At 39.3% G+C, this 25,738-nt stretch overlaps 2 protein-coding genes across 3 annotated transcripts; both read right to left on the bottom strand.

The window, feature by feature from the left end:
- Nucleotides 1-2,664: 2,664 nt before the first annotated feature.
- Nucleotides 2,665-19,565, bottom strand: hhat (hedgehog acyltransferase). Of its 2 annotated transcripts, none has more exons than XM_083923483.1 (12): nt 19,431-19,565; nt 17,545-17,691; nt 17,382-17,446; nt 17,061-17,174; nt 16,770-16,964; nt 14,916-15,128; nt 14,509-14,686; nt 13,374-13,524; nt 10,417-10,452; nt 6,895-7,096; nt 6,225-6,369; nt 2,665-3,525 (listed from the first exon to the last, which is right to left on the bottom strand). In XM_083923483.1, the coding sequence occupies exons 2-12, from the start codon at nt 17,663-17,665 to the stop codon at nt 3,440-3,442; spliced, it is 1,506 nt and encodes a 501-aa protein (XP_083779609.1). In that variant the 5' UTR covers nt 17,666-17,691; nt 19,431-19,565; the 3' UTR covers nt 2,665-3,439. The 2 variants fall into 2 exon arrangements, with proteins under 2 accessions (XP_083779609.1, XP_083779610.1); XM_083923484.1 differs by having other exon boundaries at nt 6,225-6,363.
- Nucleotides 19,566-20,425: 860 nt separating this feature from the next.
- myoz1a (myozenin 1a) lies at nt 20,426-25,157 on the bottom strand. The gene is made up of 6 exons (XM_083922562.1): nt 24,926-25,157; nt 23,139-23,225; nt 22,594-22,781; nt 21,880-22,162; nt 21,332-21,497; nt 20,426-21,253 (listed from the first exon to the last, which is right to left on the bottom strand). Exons 2-6 carry the CDS (start codon nt 23,221-23,223, stop codon nt 21,025-21,027), a joined length of 951 nt encoding a protein of 316 aa, XP_083778688.1. The 5' UTR covers nt 23,224-23,225; nt 24,926-25,157; the 3' UTR covers nt 20,426-21,024.
- Nucleotides 25,158-25,738: the final 581 nt, after the last annotated feature.

Below are 25,738 nucleotides of genomic sequence, written 5' to 3'. Positions count from 1 at the left end.
CCCAGGGGGAAATTATTTACAGTATTTACAGTAACAAGAGCAGAACAAGCTGATTTTTAATCAATCCATAAAAATCAGTTTTTTTCCCCACTATTTGAACACAGTCCAACTTGTTGAGGGATACTTCCACCTACGCGTTGCAAAAGGCTGCATTCTTCTTTTTTTTTTTTTTTACCAACACCACAAATACATGTTTCTAAAATGGTATGTAGGTGCACTCGAAAACTCAGAGACAGAGACCTCGAAAGCAATATGTAGTTCTGTGCTGTAACATTTATAAACAAAGGTCCAAGCGGCAAAGCGGCAAATATGAGAAACCTTTCACAGTACACTACCACTTCATTACATTTACCCTAATATTCTTATATTCATTACCTTTGACTGCTACTGAGAAGCATGCTTCACTGTGCCTTCGTAATATTGCCCCGTGCTCTTTTTCCAGGCCTGCAGTGAGAAAAATGACTCCTTTGAAACGATTTGAACACAGAACTATTTTTGTGGTCAGCTCCAGAATGCTGCCTATAAAACCCTACACACACACACAAACACACACATACACAGACATATATATATATCTATATATATATATGCACAAATTATATTGCAATGTTTAGATTCCTAAGAGAAAAGTTTGAATTTGCTGTATGGTTTATGTAATATGCACATGCCTCTATGTTCACACACATCAAATGATGAGAAATGTAACTATATTTCAAGCACAATGCGAACTCTTTGTTATGAACTGTGACATACTGTACTATTCATAATAAATATTTTATACATACTGTGCCCTGTCTGCTCTCTGTGGGGAATGCATGGCACCATATCTATTCATGTCAGTCTTTGTGGTTTAGCTCCCCTGTCAGTGATAAGGGCACTTCACTGAGATAGTGTAACTCAGCAGGTGTATTCTCCTGCTGATCTTCTTACGTCAGATAATCCTCACAGTTTTGTGCTCATTTAAGAGGATTCCTTGCCGACCCCCTGCTCACATTGATCCTCCTTAGGTGCCACAGATGTGATAATCCCGAAGAACAGACATTAACTAATGGAGACACTCGTGGCTCACCACAAACAACAGATTACACCGTTCCTCTATTATAAGACTATTCACCCCTGATCTAGATACAAAATCCAGACCTGTACAGGTGAGACTGACGGAGAAGCTGGACATACAAACCTTTGGAGCAGTCAGTTGTTGCGGTGCAACATTAAACAGCCAGAGGACCAAAGGAAAAGTGAGACTTCAATGTTAATAGTGAATCAGTCAGCGATGACGCCTCTGGTTTAAAATCCATTCATTCTTACACCAATCTCCTTGGAAGCCAATGCCTTGGAGCTGTGTGCTTTGTACTGTGAATAGTAAGAGGATCAGATTGTTTTTGCCACATAACACTTTCTAAGCTCAAAGGACAAAAAAACTGCACTGATATGCTTTTTAAAAGCAGCTTCCTGTTACTTCAAGGAGTTTGACAAACCAGTCATCCCCAACTGGATTACAAAGTAAATTATTGATTGTGATCTGAAGAGTATTCTTTTAACATGGGTATCTCATCACCAAGAACTGTTTATAATGTGATTTACAGTGAAATCAGGATCGCTAAACACTGAACAGATTCAGCCATAGGCCACATGTTTGAGGGGCAGCGGAGCCCCTTGGGCAGATGGCTGAATCACTGAGCCCCAGGGATGGTTGGCCGGACACAGAGCCTGGGCTGCCCACCGTCCACAGGCGATCTGCAACTATAGTTTCAGCATCCTGAACCAGTCAGACTCAGACTGAGATGAAGAATCTGTTGTGCACTAAAATCAAAGTATCAGAATGGTAAGTGTAGTTAGCATCTTTCATTAGTTTCTGTTGTTAGTTAGCTTGTTAGCTTGTAACTGTCAGTGGCTGACAGCTATGATGGCAGTATGTTTCCTCTCTGTACTGACAGTCCGCTCTGAGCTGGAGGTTTCAGGTTTCTTTGCCGGTGTTGTGTTGAAGTAGCCTTGAAATCCAGCCCCACATCTATCCAGACGTCGATCGATAGATCTAACCAACTGATTGGGAGAGACCAACGTATGCAGTTCAAAATACAGCTACATGCAATTGGATAGCAATACGACCAATCAGAGAAATGAACAAGGTGATGTATCTAGGTTTAGCGACCAACAGGGCTAACAGGTAAAGTAACCCTTTTCCGTATCCGGTTGGCAAAACAACATATCCATCTTTCTCGCAAACGAAAGATTTTTGGTGTCTTTTGTTCATTTTTTAAAGAAAAAGCTAAGTCCAAGTCATTTAGAGTCAAGGCCAAAGCCAGTTCAAACAACCGCTGGTCTTCATCTGCGGCCATCTTGGTTGTGGTCTGGATTTCCAGGGTAGTGTCGAAGTCGTTCATCTGTCGAATAGTGTTTCATATATTAGAAAGCGATTGGTTTACGGATTAGTGACGTTCCCACTAAAGCTTGCCTGGGATACAGTGGGAAGTGCAGACATCTCTCGCCTCTCTAGTGACAAAATTTGCTCATATACAAACCACTATAGTCAATGTTAGGACATTTTAGAGACAAACAACATAAGAAAAACACATTTTTTCAGTTAAGAGGGACTTTAAACTTTAAATACAAGGTTTTACTACAAACATAGACTGAGGTATTATACAGTTGACATTTTGGAGATACAAGGCATTGAATAACAACATAAGCACAAAACAAACAGCTTGTGTTTTTTCTAACACCGTTGCTATGGAAAAAGCTTTCCTCTGCATTCCAGTGGCTAAATGTCATCTATCATTGTTAATGTGCTTAATGAAAAGTTAGTGTGTAGTCCCTCTAAAGCACATAAGCAATATATCTACTAATATTAGTGTCATTCTACTTCTATTGCATCTGCAGGGGAAATTATGATGATCAGGTTCCCGCTGCTCTATTCAGTCGCCTGTCTACCTCTGAATACACAACTGTGTTTGTGGCGAGCTACAGGAGGACGGTAAATATAAAAATTAGCATTTCTACAGCTTACCGCACCACTGAGCAATACCTTATCAGAGCCATATAACCGAGACAGATTCAAGGGCCATATTTTTCTTTACAGTTTCTTAGAAAACGAGTGAGTCAGAGTAGCTTATTGGGTAGAAACGACTGCAGAGGCTCCTATCAGAGACTGCCATGAATTTAAAGTATTATACTCATTCTTTTACAGTTTGTGTGCACTTACATTTCCCACAAAGAAGGAAAGCACTGATCCTTTGAGTCTTAGCTTACAGACAGATTTTGCCCGGTCTTGCAGGTGGTGAAAAGTGGCTGCTCAGCTGCACTCCAGCCAGGTTTGGAAGGGTTCTGTGGCTGTGAGCCAGGTTCGCCACAGAGACTCTGGCTGGTGAGGACAAGGCACTGGACTCAGCAGGTTGTTCTGCTAGCAGGGATTCTCACTCCGATACAAAGTCAAGGTGACTCATGGTGGGTGAGAAGTCCACTCAAGTCCAATCTGAGCAAAGCAATAGAGGAAAGCCAGCATAGGCGGGGCCATGGTGGACCAGCCTGAAATGAGGAGAAAACCAGTGTATTCATCTGTTCTGACTGTAAATATTTAGACTGCTACTACAGAGACAGAGAGTAGTAAATAGGTTGGTTTATTCTCTATGCTGTACTGTGTTGTGGTATGGTAATTCTTTTTATACAGTTTCTATTTATAGCTGCTTCTTAGCGGATCGAACAGGCAGGTAAGGACAGCTGCCTGCTCCTCCTCCCCTGGCTTGCCTCCAGATTATCTCAGTAACATGCACCTGCACCCACAATGCTTTTCAATGGTCTATTCTTTTCCATTCATGTCAAAATCTGATTCACATACACACAGGCTGCTTTATGCCCAGCTGCACTGTCCGTTGCCTGTTTGTGGAAGAAAAAGGTAACATGGGCTGAGGCTAGAAAAGCCACATTTTTGCTGATAAATATATTTCTATGCTGAAGCGTTGTGAAGTTTGCACAAAACAAATCGGATAGTAAGCACAACATTTGCATGATTTCCAATGAATGCTAGCCAATGGTAGCACCATGAGCATGCTTTTCCCGTCCCTGTGTTTTGTAAATTTCAGTAAAGCCATCAGTGTGAAATAGATTAGCTTCAACCAATCAGCCAACCTTTGCTGTGACTGACTTTAAACTAACAGAATGAAAACAAGAACTTAAAGGAAGCATACGCCACTAGTCAAATGTGAGTTATGTCTGGCCATGACTGTAAGATGGATCTACTTGCCATTTTGGAGTTATGTTAAATAAAATATCCTCCAGTTGCATTTTATTATGACTCTAATCAGCCAGTGCTATTACACCATAGTTTCTTCTTGATTAACAGAGTGCTTCATGTTCAAATGAGGTGAAAAGACCACTTGCAGAGGGTTACGCAAAACTAAATATAAAACTGATTAGTGATAAGAGGGACTGCGTTTCTCAGTAAAGTAGAAAACCAGAGGTGGAAGAAATAGTCAACCACAGTGTTGAGATACTCTTATTACAAGTGCAAGTCATGTTTTTATGTATTAGCATCAAAATACCAAAAGTAACAGTACTTTCATGCATTAAGGTGTTCATCACTTTAATACTGGAGCTGGTGAAGGTTTAGCTAATTTCAATGCTTAACATCATCATATTAGCATTATCATTGTGAGCATGCACACAGGCTGACTGTAGCATTTACCTCAAAATTCTGCTGTGTCACAGTGCAGCTGCTAGACTCTGGTTAAGGAACTGCTAGGAACTGGCAACCGGAGATGAAACTAAATGTCCTACTGTGCAAGTGCAAGTACTGTAATTTAACTAATATTATATTCAAACAGACATGAAAGCACCATTTCAAATAAAGGTTTAATTCTAGCTATTAATGTAATGATTCATATTTTAGTATTATGCACTGTCTCTATTGGTATGCTACAATTTTAACAACCCTTTGTCACTTAGCGCTATGACTTCAGAGTAAACTTACATGGGGGCTAATGGCTGGAATCTGAAGATAAAATACACACATTACCACTACAGCAGTGTGATTAGGAATTTGTTTTTGTACGTTTCACCAGAGAGGTCAAAGTCTGCAATTACGCTACCACCTGCACCAGTGCAATTCCCTGAGAGGCTGATTTAAAAGCATTGATCTCATGTTAATGAAGTAAACCACATTTCCCCCACGGTGGCTTTAATGTGCAGACACATGCAGCCAGACTCAAGGAATGGCTTCAGCCGTTTCTGGTGGATCAATTACATTTCAATTTAAAGGTACAAAGACAAGTACTCAGTGAAAGCAACTAAATTCAATGGCCCATGTAAGCATCAGGCAGTGCCGTGTTGTATCTTTATTTCTGGTATATTAATGGTTTGGATGGACCTCCATAAAGGCAAACTGAGATTATTTCTATGGTTTCTTGGTCTAACTCTTAATAATTCACAATAGAGATGCTATTTTAAAATAGCCTGCCCCTATTTATAGGCTTCTCTTAACTTATATACACCAAGTCTACTAGAAAATTCATACGGTTTTATTGTTGCCTGCCCAGGTTCCAACTAATATTTACTGTCACAATAAAGCTTAACTGGAATATGACCTTCATCAGGCTGCTTAGGCTCAACTTTAAGAGGCACAAAGACTGTGTGACATTAACAGAAGGTAAACGCTAATGATGTTCCGGGTCTGCTGGGTGTGTAAATAGGCTGCTATCAAATAACACTAACACAAGCTTTATAAGATGATCTCACTGTTGTGTGCACAGCGTGTTTCACTTCCCTTAAAGTGGCCAAAAAAACTCCATTAAAGCTGCTATAAATATAAGTGCATTATGTATTTTAATTCAGCTTTAATTAACAGCTCTTGTTAATACTTTTATATTATTATATTATATAATGGAGTATCAGGGTTGAGCTCTTTGCACTCACTGTGTACTCAACCCAGCGGCTAGTGCAGCTCAGACTGCTTATCATGAGTAGACATGCTTTCAGGAGAGCCTGCCATCTTGCTTTAGGTACCAAATGAGCCAAATAAAGCACAGGGAGCAAAACAGGGACTGGCACAACCACGAAGCAGATGTCTCTCTGTTGGGGAGAGTTTACTAATGCAGATGCATAAAATGCCGCAATGTAATCAGAGCCTCAACATCCACTGGAGACGCTGCTAAATATACAGTACAGACCTACTGAACGGCAGCATTGTCTTATATTCATCATATTGTATAGTGTCGTGGAAGGCAATTTACCTTGAATAAAGACACGTTTCAAGAAGATCCTGCCAACATGTGCCCCCCCAAGGAACACCAGATTAGAGAGGATGAGCATGGCAGTGGAGTACGCTGAGAGCAGGGCAATGCAGCGCCTTTCCATCGCCGCGGAGAAATTCTGCTCCTGGGAAATCAGTAAATAAATAAGTAAATCACAGGAGAACCGCAGGAGCTTTTCATCATAAATCTGAGAAACAAAAAGCAGCAAAGCACCAGGTGCTAATGAACTCTATGACCATAAACTCTGCAATCAGACTTTATTGCTTTTCTGAGAACATGAACCTTCTCCCTGTGCTAGAGGCCAAAGAAGCGAAAGCAATGCCCAGAACCTATCTATTATTAATGTATTGGAAACAGACTTTTACTCACATTAATGTTGGGCGCTGTTAACTTTACATGCCAATTAGATGTGACAGGATCCGCCCAGTTCGTCTGTACTTACTGTAGCAGCTCCAGGCTTTATCTTGTAATAAATCAGATTACATGACCCCTTTATTTCTAGCTACGGGAAAAATTTTGTTCACATGTTCTTAACTGAAAATTCAATTAGTATAACCAGGGAATTATAACTACACTATGTATTCTACTATGTGCAATTTCGCTCTCTTTTAGCAAACTTACTCGGGGGTAAATTCGATTTAAAACTTACAACAAAGGAGCGAATGAAGGATGAGGCAAAGAGAGACTTCAGTCCATTTTCCACCAGAACTCCAGCCCAGTTCATCAGGGCCCAGTACTGTAGGTAGTCATGACCACCGTGCCAGAGGCAGACGAATCCGAACGCAAGGCCAGTGGATAACATCTTGTAGAGAGGACCATGGTGTGAACCTCCCAACGGCACATAGATGTATCTGGAACATGAGTACATGAACAAATAAATCTCTAAACACAATCAGAATAAATAAAATGTTAACAGCTCTTAAAAGGGACATTATAACCTGTCTGACACAAAGAAAACTGTAAAGAATTACAGAGAGAGGACACAGATATACTCCAGCCAGTAAATAGTGCAGATGCAAAACAAAGGGGGGTTGGAAATGGCCCCACAACCCACCGATGAATGGCAAAAACACCTGTCACACAAATGATCATCTCCTATTCATTGGATTTTCATCAAATACACTGATTTCTCTGATGTCCAGTGCAAAAATAGAGGCACTAGGGGGAATATCAGTCTCACCAAGTTGTTAATAATGTTGCAACTGGGTTAATAATTCCTAAGTGGTTTCTGTGATTCACACCAAAACACATTTAACCCACTTTCTATGTCAAATTGACTTAACTTTCATTACTTCAGCTGGCTCTTATTCTGGTTGGCTAAGATCCGATTTCAACAAAATATCTGGCACACAATGCATGCATTTCATTCTAATGTGATTTAAATGAGATTACACTTATTTCACTTAACTGCAATGACAATACAGGGTTTCTATTCTACCCTATGTGGTGTAAAATTAGCACATGATAGCCCACATGATGGAAATAATATCTAAAGAATTGTGGTGCATGCCGTGGAAGAAAAATGGCTGTCCCAGAGGTACAGAGAGTCTCGACATGCTACATCACTCCAACACACTTGGAAACAAGCCTCACATTCTGTCTAGTGTTGAGCTGGGAACTCATTATCTCAGCCACCCTGTGGATAATCAATGTTCCTGAAGGATGAGCCAGCATTTTCTGTGCCTTAGATAGAGCGGCCAGCTTGGCCATATTGGAGGATGAAAGTAGGTGCAAAACAGATGGACAGGAACCAGAGTGTTAAAGCAAGAGCAAGCTGAATACCTAAACACACTCAGATCCTATCTGTCTATTTAAATAATCTAGATGTAGACAGGCTCAAAACAGATGTTAAAATATGATCACTTTGAGAGGATAGATAGGATATGATAAATAGGATAAACATTCATATCTGAGTAATCAATGTGTTATGTAGCACCTCACTAATGCAAGCAGATGGTGTAGACTAGGGCTGGGCCATATGGAGAAGATGAAACATCACAATATTTTTTGATTAAATACCTCCATATCAATATTGTATAGGGTTGACTATAGGTGCTTTCAAAAAATATGTACAAAATGATATTTAAATTAAAAACATCCTCAGTAACGTAATGACACAGTTGGTAAAGGCAAACAATAGAACAGCTAAAACAGTCAGATTAGTTTAGAAAATGACTTTTCACTTCACTTTGTTGTAATGCAGCCTTTAAAAAAAGGACACCTTATGTTATATCTAAAATCAAAGATGATATCTGGTCTCATATCGATATAATATGGAAATATTGTGCGGCCCTGTTGCAGACGACATGCATACAATGTTTAGAGACTGTTTTAGAATATTATTGGTGGTTTCTTTACTCTTATAGAGCAACACGGTGTGCTTGATCTTTCTTGCGCTAAGTACAATCAATGCCCCCACGTAATTTACAATTTTGTCCATTTGGGATCAAATGCTCCTCCTCCTCCTCATATGTAGCAGCAATAACTCAATCAAACGGCCAGTAAGGGCTCTTGTGTTGGTTGAAAACTGTTCTAAACAGTAAAGCTGAGACACGGTGGCATACAGAGAGGGGAAGCGTAATGGAATGGTGAAGAATGAGCCACTTAGCTGCCCAGGGAGACGGGGTGTCAGTGAGTCATGTAGAGCTCATCATTTAACACCTACGCGCTCATCTAGCACTCTTCAGACAATTTCGACAGAATATCAGAACTGCATTAAAACCTCTTTAAAAGCACTTTCACAAGAAAGAACGTCGGGGCACTGTGTCATGGGTCTCATTTTGCATCTGCAGTAGGATAATTGCAAGCGATGCTATTAAGCAGGAAAAAACAATGTCCAACGGAAACAGATTAAAACGGAACCTCGCATTTGCAATTTAAATTCTGGTATCCATAGCAAACTTGTCGGAGCAGAAATTCATTCTAAACATCTGAAAAGCAGGTGTACATGTACGCCATCATACGCGTCAATGCAAAAACTAATTAGCAAACAATAACCAAGACAATGGAACATTTTCACTGAATAATAGTGTGTATTCTGACAACCATGCAACTTAAGCGTTGCCTTAACGTAGCAACCCGCGTCTACCGAGACGACCATAACCTCCCAATAGGCTGCATTCAGCCAAGTGTGCATCATTAAAAAGCAGACAAACTAACAGAGTGCGTTTTTGTCCAAAGTACAAGTGAGCAAATACATAATGCTCATATTACATATGCACATATTAAACAAGGAGGCATTTCTCCAGGGTGCGGGAACAGTAACACAACAGAAGAACTATTCACCAACAACATCCAGCCTCATAATCATGAGAAAGCCTACATGCAAATGCAGCATCCTTGTCCATTATCATGAAACATGCAGGCAGGCAGCTGGAGAATGGCACCTTTATAAGCTTATTCAACAAGTTCAATGCCCTGCAGGGAAATGAGCTCTTTCCAATAAGTGTGCTATAAATAACATGTACAGTATGATTAAACACACACTATTCTACATTAAAGGCAATACACACTAACAGACAGACAGATACAGGCAGAACAGACTACCCAGGGAGGCCAGGCTGGGTTCACTTTGTCAGAAAAGAAAGGATGAGACAGAATACAACTTCTTGCTATACAGCGAAAAACACAAGGCTTTGAGATCATAAATAATATACATCCTGAGTTTCTCCATCTCCCTGATCCTCAGAAACTGCCATGTCTATGTGAGGAGAAAAAACAGTGTGCTGTATTAGCTGGGAAAACTGTTGTCCTACACCAAGAGAAACAAGCTCTGTAGTAAACTATTCTGAGAAATTACATCTATAAAAGTATTACAGCTGCTGATGGTATGAATTGTTATTTAATGCGTATGCATATTATTGTAGGCCTTTATTTATTGCGTATCATCTATCACGGCCAATTGTTTACTGCTTTGGCCATATGTGGTTCTGATCCGTCATGCCAATAAAGTTTATTTGAATTTAGATGTACACACAGATTTAACAGATAAATGGAAAGACATAGATAGATGTTCCAAAACTATTATTTTATTTAGATGACATTTCACATGTTTAGCCAGCATTAACGTCTGAATTAGTCCGTCCACTTCTGATGGAATAGAATAGAATAGATATACTTTATTGATCCCAAGCTGGGAAATTGCAGAAAGTGAAAAAGAAGTGCCTCTTACCTGATGAGCCATCGATACAGGCCCTCGTCAAAGTGTCTGAGAGTGAACAAAAAAAAATAATGAGTCACAGATTTACATAATAATATAGCACCGAGTCTGAAACACCTGAGCATTTGGCCCCATATAAACATATTCATGATGTATGATGGATGCATGTTTGTGTGCACACTCTTTGTCATTAAGAAGATTAGAAAAAGGGTTGTTTTTATGTTGCGTGTGGAGCCTATGAACTGAAGCTGAAACTGGACAGCTTTATGCATTCCATCAACGCTGTCAACATTGGCCAGCTCAGCACACACAGGCCGGATTGGAGTGCATCGGTGTCAGCACATTGGTCGATCTGGTCTACAGTCGGTGCATTTTTACTGCACACACACAGCCGTCCATCTTAGTTTTATGTGCTCTGAATTAAGACGGTATTTTCTCATTGTTGATTACATGTAGGGTGAGTATCTTGCTATGAGAAATACAACTCTACTGGTTATTTTACAGTATAACCATGGATGGATGGAATCAGGATTTTACTCAGTCACAACAACACTGCTTTTTTGACTGGCATGTTTTTAATTGGATGAGGTTTGCATTGAATTACATGTTTGTTCTGTCCAAACCCTGTTCATGCACTTAGTTGCCAGTTTATTAGGTACATGTGGCTGAATCTAATGCAGTTTAATACAGGGGTTGGCAAGTCCGGTGCTGGAGGGCAACTCTCGTGCATGTTTTAGGTTTCTCTCTGATCTAACACACCTGATTCTAATGATTTGCTCGTTATCAAGCAGCTGATGCTCGTCACAGTTTGAGTCTTGTTAGACTCAGGTGTGTTAGGGTAGGGAGAAACCTAAAACATGCAGGACAGTGGCTCTCTAGGATCGGAATTGCCCACCCCTAGTCTAATACAACAGTCCTGCAATAAACCCTACCTTTCTGAAAGTTGTACTTTAGAAAGATGTTAATTCAACTTAATTGTCTTTGTCCTTAGAATGTGATCTTTATTATTAAGATGGAGGATGTCATTTGTGATGCTGTTTAGCTGCAATGCATTATTTAGAGGGAGGTTTCTGTTATTTAGCCTTCCTTTTATTGATATAAAAAGGGCTGGACAAAATAATAAGATTTAAATGCAATTCAATTCATCAGCACCACAAACTGCTGCAGCCAAAATGACCAACAAAAACTGTATTAGTTTGTATTAACAAGCCTGCATTGGTTCTAGCTATTGGTGTACCTAATGCACTGGTAACTGGGTGTACATTACCATATTTTGCAGTCTATTTCTTTGTGCTAAATGGTAGACACAAATTGCACTGTGAAACAAAATGCCCACCATCACTTATACCTGAATGTCCATAAATATATTTCCAAGCAGTGGAAATGCTTTTGCCTGTTTTTTTTTATTACTGAAGTCTTGCTGATTAAGGTGCTTCATCCCTGTGTAACAAGCACTGCAATGTGTGTGTTCACTTAACTCGAGCAATTGTGACCCCTTCAGTACAAATCAGGCATAGTCTTTTTCCTTTGCTCGCAAAAGTGTTAAATGAGCTCAATAAATGTAGCAAGCATCATGACGTTTACTTTTATAGAGGTAGGAAGGACAGAAATAACTCCGTATGACATGAGCGTGTCTATGTGTGTGTCTTCAAACTCGTGCTAAAAGAGTGTGGCATAAAGGTGAAAGAAAAGCACAGAATAGCCCTTTCCAACCTCGGAGTATGGAGGAGAAAAGAAAGATCTGTGAAAGTGTCTAAAGGAGGTCCTTTATCCAATGCCAGGACATCTTCACTCTAAAAATAAAAAGCAGTGACGTATGTAAAAGTAAACAGAGTCGTTCCTTGCTTTGGAAACAATGTGATGCTGGAAGTGAGCTGATCCCCGGAGCAGGTTTGGATGAACACTATGCAACTACCTCTTTCACCTACTCAGTTGTTAACTGCGGACTTCCTTTTTTTTATTGGAACTACAAAAGTTAAGTCTCCTTTCATGCAGCTCTCCAGGCTTCTCCTATTCTCCTGCCTCATGGGTTAATGTGCAGAACCCCTCATTTTCCCTTGTAACCTCAGCTTAATTGCATCTATTTTTGCACTGCCCCTTATCCCTGCTCATTACCTCCTGCCGGACAGTTTATTCATTAAGGGACATTTGCTTTTCACATCAGGTCTCTAAAATTTGGCTTCTGTTGATTTAATGGACATTTTTTTAATGAGAGACTCACAACTGTTTTTCCAATACCATTTATTTTGATTAATTTGTGGTTTAAATACAAAAAGAATGAACAGATATTTTTATTTTTTTATCTTGTGTATTCTTGTAGCGAGGGGTAACGCACTATCTGGATAATCTCGACAATTTATTCATATCAATATTTATATATATATATTTTATATATTAAGTGACAGGTTTAGGATTATGTTTTTTTTCCTGCCTGGCGCCCACCTCTTACTCTGAATATATGGGGTAAACCCATGCTACACCATCACTGATGTTCTTTCATGCTCTTATGTCGGACTGTGTTATAAAATGACAAATTGACACACGCAGATTGGTGAGTTTAACATATTGACGGGTTTTGTTTTGATTCATGATTTACTTTGTTGACTACTAACCTGTTTTTCCTTAAGGAGAAAAAGACAAAATGTAGCCTGTAGATGTAAGAATGCTCCTAGCGAACAAACCATTATAGCTTGAGTCTGAAAGAATACGTTCCTTGTGTAGAGGTGACCTATTGTTCTGATTGCGAGTAATGACACAAAATGAGACAATTCACTGTGCCCTGTCTGGATCTTATTACCAAAGCGAGAGTGAGCACTTAAGGCACTTGACAAAATTGAACTTTTCCTCAGCAACAACAGGGATGCTAGCTTTTCCAGTCACTGAAGTGTTATGGAATACTGCACGACCAATATAATCCTGTATTTGTGTCAGTAGTGTAAACTGGAATATGTTCCACTGTATGATCTTACCTCCACATCCCTGTGAAGCTGTACATGATGCTGACACAACGAGGAAGCTTTGGAGGGACTAGTTTATCAAAAGTAGCCAGCATTGACGGAAGACCAAACAGCACCAGATATTTCACATAGAAGAACTGGACAAGAGCCAGGGCCAGACCACCTGTGACAAGGGGGAAAAAGAGGAATTCAATGTCATGTTTCTTATTTTAATGATTAAAACAAGTTCTTTACTTTTTAAAGACAATTTACCTGTGTTATATGTCAAGTAAATTGTATTTATACAGCCCAAATTCACCTCAAGAGGCCTCTTCAATCAGGAGAGCATCAACGACAACCTTAATTTTTAGATCCTCAGTTCAAAAAGGGGGAACATCCCCAAAAACATTTTTCAAAAGAAGACAGCAACAGAGGATTGATCAATAGATGATGTAAGAACTTGGCAAACATCATACGCAGCTGACATTTAAGAGCTGAGAACTACAAGAAGAAGGCTCGTAAAATCATGATTTAGTTTCTATACCTGCTTATAGCAACTAGGAGGCAACTAGGACAACGATGAATGAGTAAATGACTGACTGAATACATTAATTAGTGATTTAACTTCAAGGTCCAAGAGAAGCTGCATCTAAAACGTATCAACAGGCTGGGTATCTAGACAAGAGAGATCTTTATTGTCCCCGGAGGGCAATTTGCAGTACAGTCAGCAGGAAAACAACAGTAAAATGCACAATAATCTAAAGACCACAGCAGCCGCCACCTGCGTAAATAACACATCCTAAAACTTAGGACAGGAAGCGTCCTGCAAAGACACAAAGGGGTTATTAGGGGGTATATAACCTGGCTGATTATAAATAAATAAATACTTAAGACACCAATTCTGTCACTTTATTAAAATATGAACAAAATCACACCACAGATCACGACGACTGGATTATGAATCAAGCCAAATCAGTTAGACAGAAATCAGCGTATCTGATGGAGTTTTACAACCAACTAAATCCTGTAGGGGGGGGGACATGTTTCTAAACACTGCATCTTGAAAACATGTTCACAGTGTGTCTGAAGTGACAGGGAAGCATTAAAGCTGAAAATCAATGTTTTACTGCACATAACAGGCAGAAATACATGCAGTATAAAGACTTACCCAAGGCCCAGGGAGGAAGGATTTCCAAGTAGGTCTCATTAGACTGGATGGAGTGCATGTACATTGCATGGATCATGTATTCTGCGATGCACCACCACAGTATGATCCGTCCTGATCTGAGCACCAAGTAACTAAAAACAGATCTGTCCCTGTCACACTCGTCAGCAGGCCTACGCATCTGCAAGTGTAGAAAGAAAGTGTGTTGTTACGCGTTGCTGGTTTAACATTCACTACCAGAGGGACAAACCCCAGATGTGTGATAAAAGAGCAAATACAGCCTATGTGAACAAAAAGTGAACCCAAGATCATGTGCACTTAGAAGCAGCGGTCTCCTCATCCGGACAAAGATAAAAGATGCAGACTAAATCGCAGTTTAATTCAGGAGCAGCCTTCGTTGGCTCTCTTACCTGCTCAACGTAGTCTTTGTATGTGATAATGGGTCCATTGTAGAAGAAAGGATGATAGAATGTGTACGAAAACAACCAACAGAGCTGCACAACTCCGCCACGGTCTAGAGGGCACCAGCAATGCTCCAGGCTAAAGCTGATGAAGCGTAGGCCACAGACAGCGACACTGAAGAGTAGCAGATAGTACTCCTCTTCAGTCTTATACCAGCTTCTCTGAGTAACACCGAAGGAAGGCCAATTATTTTCAACACATTCATGAGGAATCCTTGTATTAATAGTGACAGTCTGAAACTAAATTTAGATATGCTTTTTGAAATCACTCTGTTTTTAAATATGACACATATTACAGCACAGTCAGACAAGCGGTTATGAAAATCTGTCAACAGAACACACTACTAAATGCTCGAGGCAACTTTTAATGAGGTCTGCTAAACCGGGAATATTAGGATATTGTGGATACCACTTGTTTTCTATATTATGCGAGAGTGAGAACAGTAGTGAAAGAAGCAGATTTTTAGAAACATGCACTGTAGAGAGTTTTTTTTTGTTATTTTACGTACAGAAAAACAAGGCAAATTCTCTGATTCCAGCTTCTTAAATGTGAATATGTTCTGGTTTCTTTTCTCCTCTATGACAGTAAACTGAATATCTGTGACCTGTAGACCAAAAGAGGATGTCGTTTTGGGAACACTGATTGACATTTTTCCCCATTTTCTGACATATTAGAGGCCTAACCACTGATTGATGATTAAAGAAAATAATGGACAAATGAACTGACAATGAAAATAATCGTTAGTTGCAGCCCTAATGCGCAGGTCTGTTTAGTCAATTTCACTTAATAAATTCCAATTTCCAATCATCAACTGGAGTAGAGGAAGATGTTAAGATGACCCTAAATGTGAGAAAGTGAAGGTAGACAGAATTGAGTTCAGTCTCATTTCATTCAGTTACAGTCATATTAAAAACATTTTCTTGTCTGCAATTCATTATTGTGTTTTATTAAAGAAAAGGTAGTTTAGTAAAATATCATGTTGTGATTATTATTTTATTTTCACTGCAATAAATGTTTGACTATAAAAATATATGTATATGTTGTGTGTTAGGATGTCTCCCACTGCCTCACACTAGTATTATCAAATGCTTTTCCCTTCCTCTAATACTCAGGAACTACTGGCAATAACATGCTTAGTATGCATGATTTCAACAAATTCACTCAACTTGTATCTTGTGGTATGAACACAGAGTATTGCAGCTGAGAGGCCAGATGGTTGTGTCCTCTAGTCATCGTGTGCCCTCTTGTGTTCTTTGCAAATATGACACCTGGCCTTTGCACTTAATTCATCCATGTCAGCTGCTTCAACCTTTAATTATTTATATCTTCAACTGGGCAATATTGACCAATTTTTGCACATTTCTTACCTCTATTTTTCCATATATATTGTTTCTATGTAGTAGTATAATGCACATATTTACATTTCTTACATTTTTCTATATAGAGTTGCTATAGACTGTGGTTGAATGCACAGTTTCTTATTTCTATTTTTTTCTTATTTCTATTTGTTCTCATAATTTCTCCATATATTTCTGATATAGTGATAATGAAATGATAGATGAACAAACTGGTTAAATCTGATCAGTAACAGTAACACACATGAAGTTTAGATTCTGTTCCTTGTTTGTTTGATTGTTTTGAGACTAAAAAAACGATTTAGCTGAGACATACTGAACTAGAAAGAAGCTTTTTAAATGTCTTTACTTTGTTATGAAATATACCTTTTACTTGTTAGTTTTATCGTTTTAACGCAAAACAAAGACAAGTTTAGGAACAAGTATATTCCAGGTGATACAACCCACCTGGATCTCTTGGAGGGGTTGGATGTAAAGTGTGGAGAGCAGCAGCAGGTTGCAGGCCCATGACACAGTGGGCTTTCGCACTTGGGCAGCTGAAAAGGACAGGCCCAAATGTACCAGCAGCACACACACACCTTTAATCCCCAACACACTGCTGGCTGCTAAGAGCCCATATATCGTGAGTGCTGGCACCCTGAGCTTTAAGAGAAACATAAAAAGCATGTGTTGGATTAAACCATCGCACTTGATAATAGCAATATTCCACTTAAAAGCACTGTAGCAGCTGCTCCTTACCTTGGGGTAGAAGACGCTGGTCAATCTCGATATCACGCCATGACCAATAAGAGTCCACAGCAAAGACCTCTTAGCCCACTCAGTCCAGAAACTCCACTCAAAGTCTGATGAGTCCTGACAAAAACAACTAACTTCACCATTGACCCTTATAGTACACCAGGAGCCAGTTGAATAGAGGCTTTCAATGGTCAAAATGTGTTACGGAAACTATTTTTATATGTATCAACCTTAAGCCTTATGTCACACAATAGTTTAAATTGGATACAAAGACTATGGACTTAAAATTGACTTTTTTATCAGTCATTTCAACATTGAACTTACCCTTTTAAACCCCTTAATAAGGCCTTTTCCCAACTGGGACTCACTCTCTAATCCGGCTTCATGCTCTGAGGTATAAAACAGGAAATTACTTCATGAGCTTCCTTTTTCTTGACCGTCTCTTCTCAAATCATTGAATGTACATGTATCAGTCTATCTATCTTACCTTTGGAGAACCTGTGCAGTTGGTAGAAAGAGTACAGATGAGAGCCAAAGGACAGCACCCAATATGCAAGGATCTCTGTCCATGGCAGGGGTGCCAACTGGGCCTTTGACTTAGATATCATCAGGCAAAATCACTGCTATAGTGCACCTAAAGCAGAGTGTGACAATTAATATCAAGCACTAATGTAGGCACCGAGCTGCTTAAAATTAGATTACATAGATGTTAAATTGATGTAAGATGACATTATACAGCTCAAGGTAGTTTTTAATGAGATTCTGTAATTGTGGATTCAAAACTTCCACAATAAAAAAAGGTTAAATTGTGCGTTGCTGTCCAAGTTTATTTTTTCATCGTACTGACTGACAATATCTGCCGTTGCTAGGCAACACTGCGCCTTTATTGAACAATTTAAATTTACAAAAATACAAGGTATACAATAAACAGCACATTGGTTAGATAATTAATAAATAATCCAAAGAGAGTATAAAAAATAAAAATATAATAACAGACAATTAATTATATAATACTAACTAGAACTAAATAAATAAAATAGATAGTTTAAACAGTGGCTTCCAGGTTAAACCTTTTCATAATGACTCAGTCAGGTATTACTTTTTTTATTTATTTACCAAGACCAGAGATTTAAGCAAAGAGGCCAATTCTAGGAGGAAAGGAGCAAATTTTGGTACAGATTTAGCATTTTTTTTTGTTTGGAGAATAAATAATTTTGCGAATAGGATAACAAAGTTCAGCAGGTGTTCAAGAGTATTATCTTCTCGGTTAAATAGTAACAAATAACATCTTTAAGGGTAAGAGAGTAGATAGAGTTAGCAGCATAAAAAAATTAGATTCAACACCACTCCAACACGTCTTAAAAAACAGATGTGACATTGTTTCTGTATTATTTTTACAAAAAGTGCAGGAATAATCATCATCATCTATAAACTTAGCAATGATACTACTGACTGCGTATATATTGTGCAGTATTTTAAAATGTACTTCTTTAGCATTGTTAGATCCAATATTTGTAGGGTAGAAGCAAGTTTATGTCCTGTACTAAGGACCTCCAGTAAAACTTTCCTCTAGGCACAACTCTATCCATCCTTTAAAAACACTTGCGTATATATTTATTATTATATGTTAGTTCAATTCCACTCAGCATCAGTACAGGTTCAAAATAGCGTCAACTGTTACGTTAGCTGCCGCCTCCAGCTGTGACCAAACCAGCTAAAAAAAATCTGCCGTTGCTAGGTAACGGTACACCTGAAGTAACGTAGTTCATAAAGTAGCGTTAACTGTTAAGTTAGCTGCCGTCTCCAGCTGTGACCAAACTAGCTAAAAATCTGCCGTTGCTAGGTAACGGTACACCTGAAGTAACGTAGTTCATAAAGTAGCGTCACATGTTACGTTAGCTGCCGTCTCAGCTGTGACCAAACTAGCTAAAAATCTGCCGTTGCTAGGTAACGGTACACCTGAATAACGTAGTTCATACAGTAGCGTCAACTGTTACGTTAGCTGCCGCCTCCAGCTGTGACCAAACTAGCTAAAAATCTGCCGTTGCTAGGTAACGGTACACCTGGATAACGTAGTTCATAAAGTAGCGTTAACTGTTACGTTAGCTGCCGTCTCAGCTGTGACCAAACTAGCTAAAATCTGCCGTTGCTAGGTAACGGTACACCTGAATAACGTAGTTCATAAAGTAGCGTTAACTGTTACGTTAGCCGCCGTCTCCAGCTGTGACCAAACTAGCTAAAATCTCTGCCGTTGCTAGGTAACATAGTTTATAAAGTAGCGTGGACACGTCCGTAAACTATCATGTTCGAATGGCAGTTAGCTACCGTTAGCTAAGCGAGGAGCTAACCACTTGAACAAGTTATAGTTGTTACCTAATAACACTGAGCTGGTGTCCATTGTGATTCTGTAAGTTGTGGGCAGCACTGTGTGATACCGCTTGGACGAGGGCGACATAACGTTAGCAGCACACCCCGGCATCCAACGTTTAAAAGTTATTGTCTTCTTCTTTTTCCTGGTTTCACTCAGGATGGTTAGCAAACAGCTTTTCAAAGCATGGCCGCCCTCAACTGTGCGGGCGTGGAACATCAGTTTATGGAAACCCTACAGAGGTGTAAAGTACTGTAATTATGACTTTACCTTTGTTACTTTATACTTCCACTTCTAACGTTACGTGTATTTAACGACTGGACTACACCTTAAACAGCATAAACATTGTAATGCCGCCATGTAACGCAATCATATCGATATATCATATCATACTGTAACACTCATAGCACTCAACCTAGTGAGTTGGAGAATTATGGAGTATTTATTTATCTCATGTTAATTCAATTCAGTTCAATTCAATTTTATTTATAGTGCCAAATCATAACAAAAGTTATCTCAGGACCCTTTACAGATCAGTTATAGACCACACTCTATGACTTATTTATATTAGAAACCAATAATATTAGTAAGATAAAAAATAAATTATAACAATGATAATGCAACTTGTGTCAACTGAGTGATTGATTCATATAACTTAAAATTCAATTAAGATTGTTTTTCATTTTGAGCTGCAATATTCCTCATCTTGCTGACTATTGTGCATTAGCTACATCATATAACAAGACACTAATATAATTTAATTGTTACATAATCCTGTCACACCCTGGGCTGTATTAAGTAGAAAATGTACAGTAGTTGATATCAGTATTTGTGTACATTTTTTAAAGCAACTTAGAGACAATTTAGCTGTTATAGGATATATACAGTATACGATATAGTGTATGATCTCCTTTCATGTCTGTAAACTATTTGCAGTACAAATATAATTGAACATAGGAAATACAATTTGTAAGGATTTTCACACACACAATGATTCCCTTTAGATTTTTAATCACTATACAAGAGGATTGTTACAGTTTGAAAGGGTTTATTGTGGAGAAACTGTTTTCGTACAGTAGGTTAATGGATCAGCAACTGAATCTATGCATGCATCGTGAATAAGACAAGTGTGTATGATTGTTATAGCTCAGCAAATTAATAGAGAATCTTAACAAAATGGCACTGTGAAATAACAAATATGGTATAGTATGCACAACAGTAACATAGCATAAATCTACCCTTATACCTGATTCATTCTTTCCTCATTGACAAAATCTGCAACTTCTCACCAAGAACAAAAACTTTTCTGACATATTGAGTGTTTAGACTCCACTTATGAACTTAAATAAACATTTGATGTTTCAGCCTCCACAACATCTACAGTTTTTTCTTTGCCTTTCAACCAATTACAGAGCAAACTAACAACATGCTATTTTCATGTACGTTTTCAGTTATCCACACTGAGACATTCAAATTCATCAATATAACAGTTAACTGTAAGCTCATTTTGTGTGTGTGTGTGTGTGTGTGTTAGCATGCCAATGTGTATACATGCATTCATGCATGCATAGTGAGTGTAATCACAGTATGAATATTTTTTCACAGCTCGTCGGTCTCTCCATCAAAGGGCACAACATCTGTCTCCATATGAATGGTGCCGGGCTCACCGCTGCCCACCCAGCCAATAGGAGTGCGGTTGAATGAAGGCCGGCAGCCGACTTCATGTTGATACACCACAGGTTCAGGCTCCTGTTTGACCTCAGCTTCTGGCAGTTGGAATTTCATGAACTGGTTGGCCTTCTCAAAGCCGCCGTAGGGCATGGCAAACCTAAAGTAAGGTGAGTGGATTATTAAAACTCCCTGTTTGTCACAAATAACTTACAAAGTCTGGCCTTGAGGAAAGTACCTGTTGAAGCTTTTGTACTTGAGCATATCCTTTGGTGCAATGGGACCAGGCATTCCAGCTCTCAAAGTGGCTAGCAAAACTTCATCACCCTTCATGGCCTTCTCCCATGGCGACACATATGTCTTCAGATGAAGCAGCTTCTTAGATGCATCATTACTTCCACCTCCTGTAAAGAAAACGGCCACAGGTAGAGCATAAGACACTCTCGAATGGAGTTAGTAGCACTTTTTGAAAGTTGTTAAATTGTATACAACAGTCTGTGGGCTGATTTGATTAACAGTTGTGACCTGGATCATTTATGTAGATGAAAATTTACTTGCTTTGTTGCTAAGAGTTGGATAGGAAGGGTAGGTTTGCTTATATCTTTGCACAAAGACTGGAAATGTAGCAAACAAGCCTAAATATGTCCAAATTGATTGATTTGGAACAAATTAGCATGTTATATCTGATTTGTTTAATCCATACAAAATCGGTGTGTAGTGGGTGAGTGCGGTGAACTTCAGAGGTGCTGGATCATGAAACATAATACAAGAAAACATGATACAAACCTTTTAATGGAGACCACTCACTGGCTCCTTCTCCTGTGCCATCTTTCCCATGATCGCCCCCACCCAGTCCTCCTGCACCTCCTGCTCCTCCAGATCCTCCTGCTCCTCCTGCTCCTCCTGCTCCTGCACCTTTACTTCCAGGTTTTGGGGGAGGCTGAGGGGGCCCTCCTTTGCCATACATCTCTCCAACATGCTGCTGTTTGCTAACAAAATGCCCACCAACATTTATCATATCACCTCCCATATGACCCCCCAGAGAGGGCACAAACTTCTGGAGGTTGTCCTGAAAGAAATATGATCAATATAATTAATCAAATGCCACACAACACATTCATTTGTGTTTGCTGATTAACCATGTTTTATCTTCTCAAAGTTAAACCTGATAAGTATTCTTTTCTTCCAGACGAATAACAAAACTCAAATCTAGCTTGTTTGATTGATCAGTAAAGATCTAAAGCACATGCTTTAAACATCATTGGTCCAGGTGAATTTAAAAGATGAAGTCCATTTACTGCTGTCCTTGTGTTATGCTTCTGCATTAAAATGTGTGTTTTATGACAAAACGATTGTAAGGTGACAAGAATAAAAACACTACTTTAAACATTGCTAAAAGTTCCTCTGTGGAATTTTATTTTTTTCTTATTGTTAAATTCATCAATTTGAAATTCCAGGAAAGTGACTGGATAGTGTTTTCTCCATGAACTATGCTCTCACCATAGACTCAGTGCTGAAGACGTCTGGGTTGTTTTCCCAGATGAACTTCGACACTCTCTGCTGCCTCATCTTGAACATCTTGGAGCCTTTGTTATTAAGCAGGGAAAGCTCCTCCAGCATGATGTCTTTGGGAGTCCTGATCTTTGTTCCCAGGTCAAACTCGGATGCCTCTGGTTCCGACTCATACTCTAGGTAAGACATTGGAACATATGAGAGTTACATTTAGAAATGTCTTAGGGTGGAAGCTAAATGTTACTAAGAAGTATAGAAGTCTCGGTTGGAACTTGTAACTAAACAATGTCAGCCCAGAATCATATACATTTTGTTATTTTCATTATTTTTCTTTATGTATTTTATATTTTTGTACTTATTTTTTACTTGTACTACGGCCATAACCCCACATGCTTATCCTGTAAGATTAATTCCCCACTTGCAGTACCTATCACCTATCCACCATCTATTTATGTATTCTGTTTATATGAAAGAGCTGCGCTGAGCATATGGAAATTTGGTTTCATATTTATGTAATTTCATGCCAGCCTTACCATTCTGAGGGATATGTGATAGGTCAGTTATGATCTTGGAGAGCTTTTTTCGCTTGTTTAGTGGGGCAGGTTTTCCCAGAGGCATGACTGGAGGGTTCAGGAAAGAACATGGTGTTAGCAGTAACAATATTAGTGTTACACATATACAGAAATAAACCTATATTTGAAACTGAACATAAGCTTCTCAAACATAATGAGCAGTGATAGAAGTAATAAATATGAACCTCTTTCTCTCAAGAGACAAACACAAAGTCATGTTAAAGCTTCTGCAGAACATATTTTATTACTGTGCTATAAATATAATATAAATATCAGTAATTCTGTTTGAGATGTTAATTACAAAAATAAAACTAAAGCAAAAAGAGATATTACAAGAAAAATTTAAAACAAAAAAAATGTCTTCAATGCAGCAACTTTACTTGAGTTTTACTTGATGGCATGAGTTACATTCGATTATGTTATATTTCACACTGCTTTATGATTATATCTGATCATCCAACCAACTTATCACTACTGTCAACACCTACATTACAGCCTGTACTGAAGGTGGTGTACAGCCATCAGCAACCCCTGAATGTTTTCAGACAGACAGACAGACAGACAGACAACATGAGCCCTCCTCATTTGTCAAGTTCAAGGGGGATGTCAGTGCCCTCAGATTCCCCACATTCCCGAGTGAAACAGATGTCTGCCCCAAAGGAAACATATAGCTTAATGTGTGTTTCAGGTTTGTTTGGGGACACAAGATCTGTACACAGACAGAGTTGACATTAACAGAAGCTTGCTGTCGTCCAGGCAGAAATTGGTGATCAGTTAATTTTTGTGCTATTCTACTGCATTAAAAGCGAAGACCTCAGGATCATAAAATGGCATGTGGTCATATTCCCTAAATCTGCAGCCTGCATGGGAACGGGAACATGAACATATTAATGACTACATTTCTTACAACCTGTGATGCTTCCGTAGTCTGGAGTATGTATCTGCTTCTTTAGTTATCGTATGTGTTTATTTTACACCGTTTTTTGTCTTACTACATTAATATAAGGACCTTCTGCACGCAATAGTTCCTTTGAGGCCCAGTCGAGTGGCAAAACATCACATCTACTGACTGTAACTCAACCCACTGCGGCTATTTTTAAAAGCCATTTCCAGCCAAGACATTTTAGCGACGTGTGATGGCGTCATTGGACTATCAAATGGGCTTAAGGATAACCCTTAAGGATACAATACAACCCTTAAGGATACAATACACACCTCCAGAAAACAATTCTGAGTGTATGTTTGAACCTCTCTCAAACAAGAGTGATACCTGGAGCAGTTGTGTATGTTAACCAGGAGGGTTTTGCACACTGTTTTAGTTGCCTTAAATAATTGCAAGCCTAGGACCCCTTGGGCTCAGATTAACCACCCCCTGGCAGGGTTTGGCAACACCGTATAAATCTCTGCAACGCCCACAGAGAGGGATGGTCAGCACATTCACCCATTCCTGTGGTCATTTTAAGACGACTAACAAAATCTAAAAGCAGCAAAGTGACTTCCAGAGCCATTTTACTTTAATCTTTGACAGAATCGAAAGCATCCCCATGAAAAACAAAGTAATAATCTGGTTGACTGAGTTTATGAGTTCCTCTTCCATTTTTTTCCTTGAGATCAGCTGCACAACCTGCAGACATTTGATTGGGAACTTGTTGCACGTATGGCCTCTCCCCATATTTATAGTAGTCAGAATTTTAATCCAAGCTGTTTTAGTAGAACAAAGCTCGCCCATGGGATGCAGATCCACTCACCGGGTTTTTGTTGCAATCCTGGGAGGAGAGACAGACCTATAAATACCAAATAGAGAAGACGAGACCCAGGGCTCAATTCTGGTGATCTGGATCAAAAGTTTACAAATCCCTCAGTGCCTCTGACCCTACGTATGGCTGGATCCAGGTCCTGGGAAGTGCAAAACCCACCCTACACTCAGATAGCTGGTCTTCCAGAGGGTTGGGGGTGTGGGTAGCAGCAGTGTTGGTGTCAAGACGGGAGGAGGAGGAGGTTGAGGATAGGAGTATGAATAGAGATTGGGGGGACGGGTGGGTTGGGGTAGCATTAAGGGTGGGGGGTGGGGGGGTCTCTGTTGGCCAGCTGAAAGTGCTGATAGGGATATTAAGGGAACAAAATCATTCTCACAGATGGTTCAGAAGCCTATATTTAGCTGCAAAGAACGAGGGGAACAGAGCTCAGCTATAACCTCATAGGACTCTGGGGTGTGTTTGGGGTACACACAAGTGCACAGTGCAAGTTTAAGGTTAAGCACATGTGTATATTAAGGCCATGTCAGTTTATGTTTCAGTGAAGGTTAGCTCCTTTACTCCCTCCATTACTCTAACCTGACACTAGATTGTCACATTTTCAGTTTATCTGAAGCATCATGTGACTGGACATAAAGGACATATTGAGACAAAGCTATCCTACATAACAATGTTTCCATGGCTTTGTGCAAACACATGCATGAGCACTGGAGAGCCATTAAATACCCATACCATTAAAGACAGTGCATCTCTGGTCCTGCAGTATGGGTTGAGATTTTGCTCATTTTGAGAGCATTTAAAGAACTG

Source organism: Echiichthys vipera (assembly GCF_963691815.1).
Source record: "Echiichthys vipera genome assembly, chromosome: 11".
In the NCBI taxonomy this organism is placed as follows: domain Eukaryota; kingdom Metazoa; phylum Chordata; class Actinopteri; order Perciformes; family Trachinidae; genus Echiichthys; species Echiichthys vipera.
The sequence above is the reverse complement of the archived record's forward strand: the minus strand, read 5'-3'. Positions and strand labels throughout refer to the sequence as shown.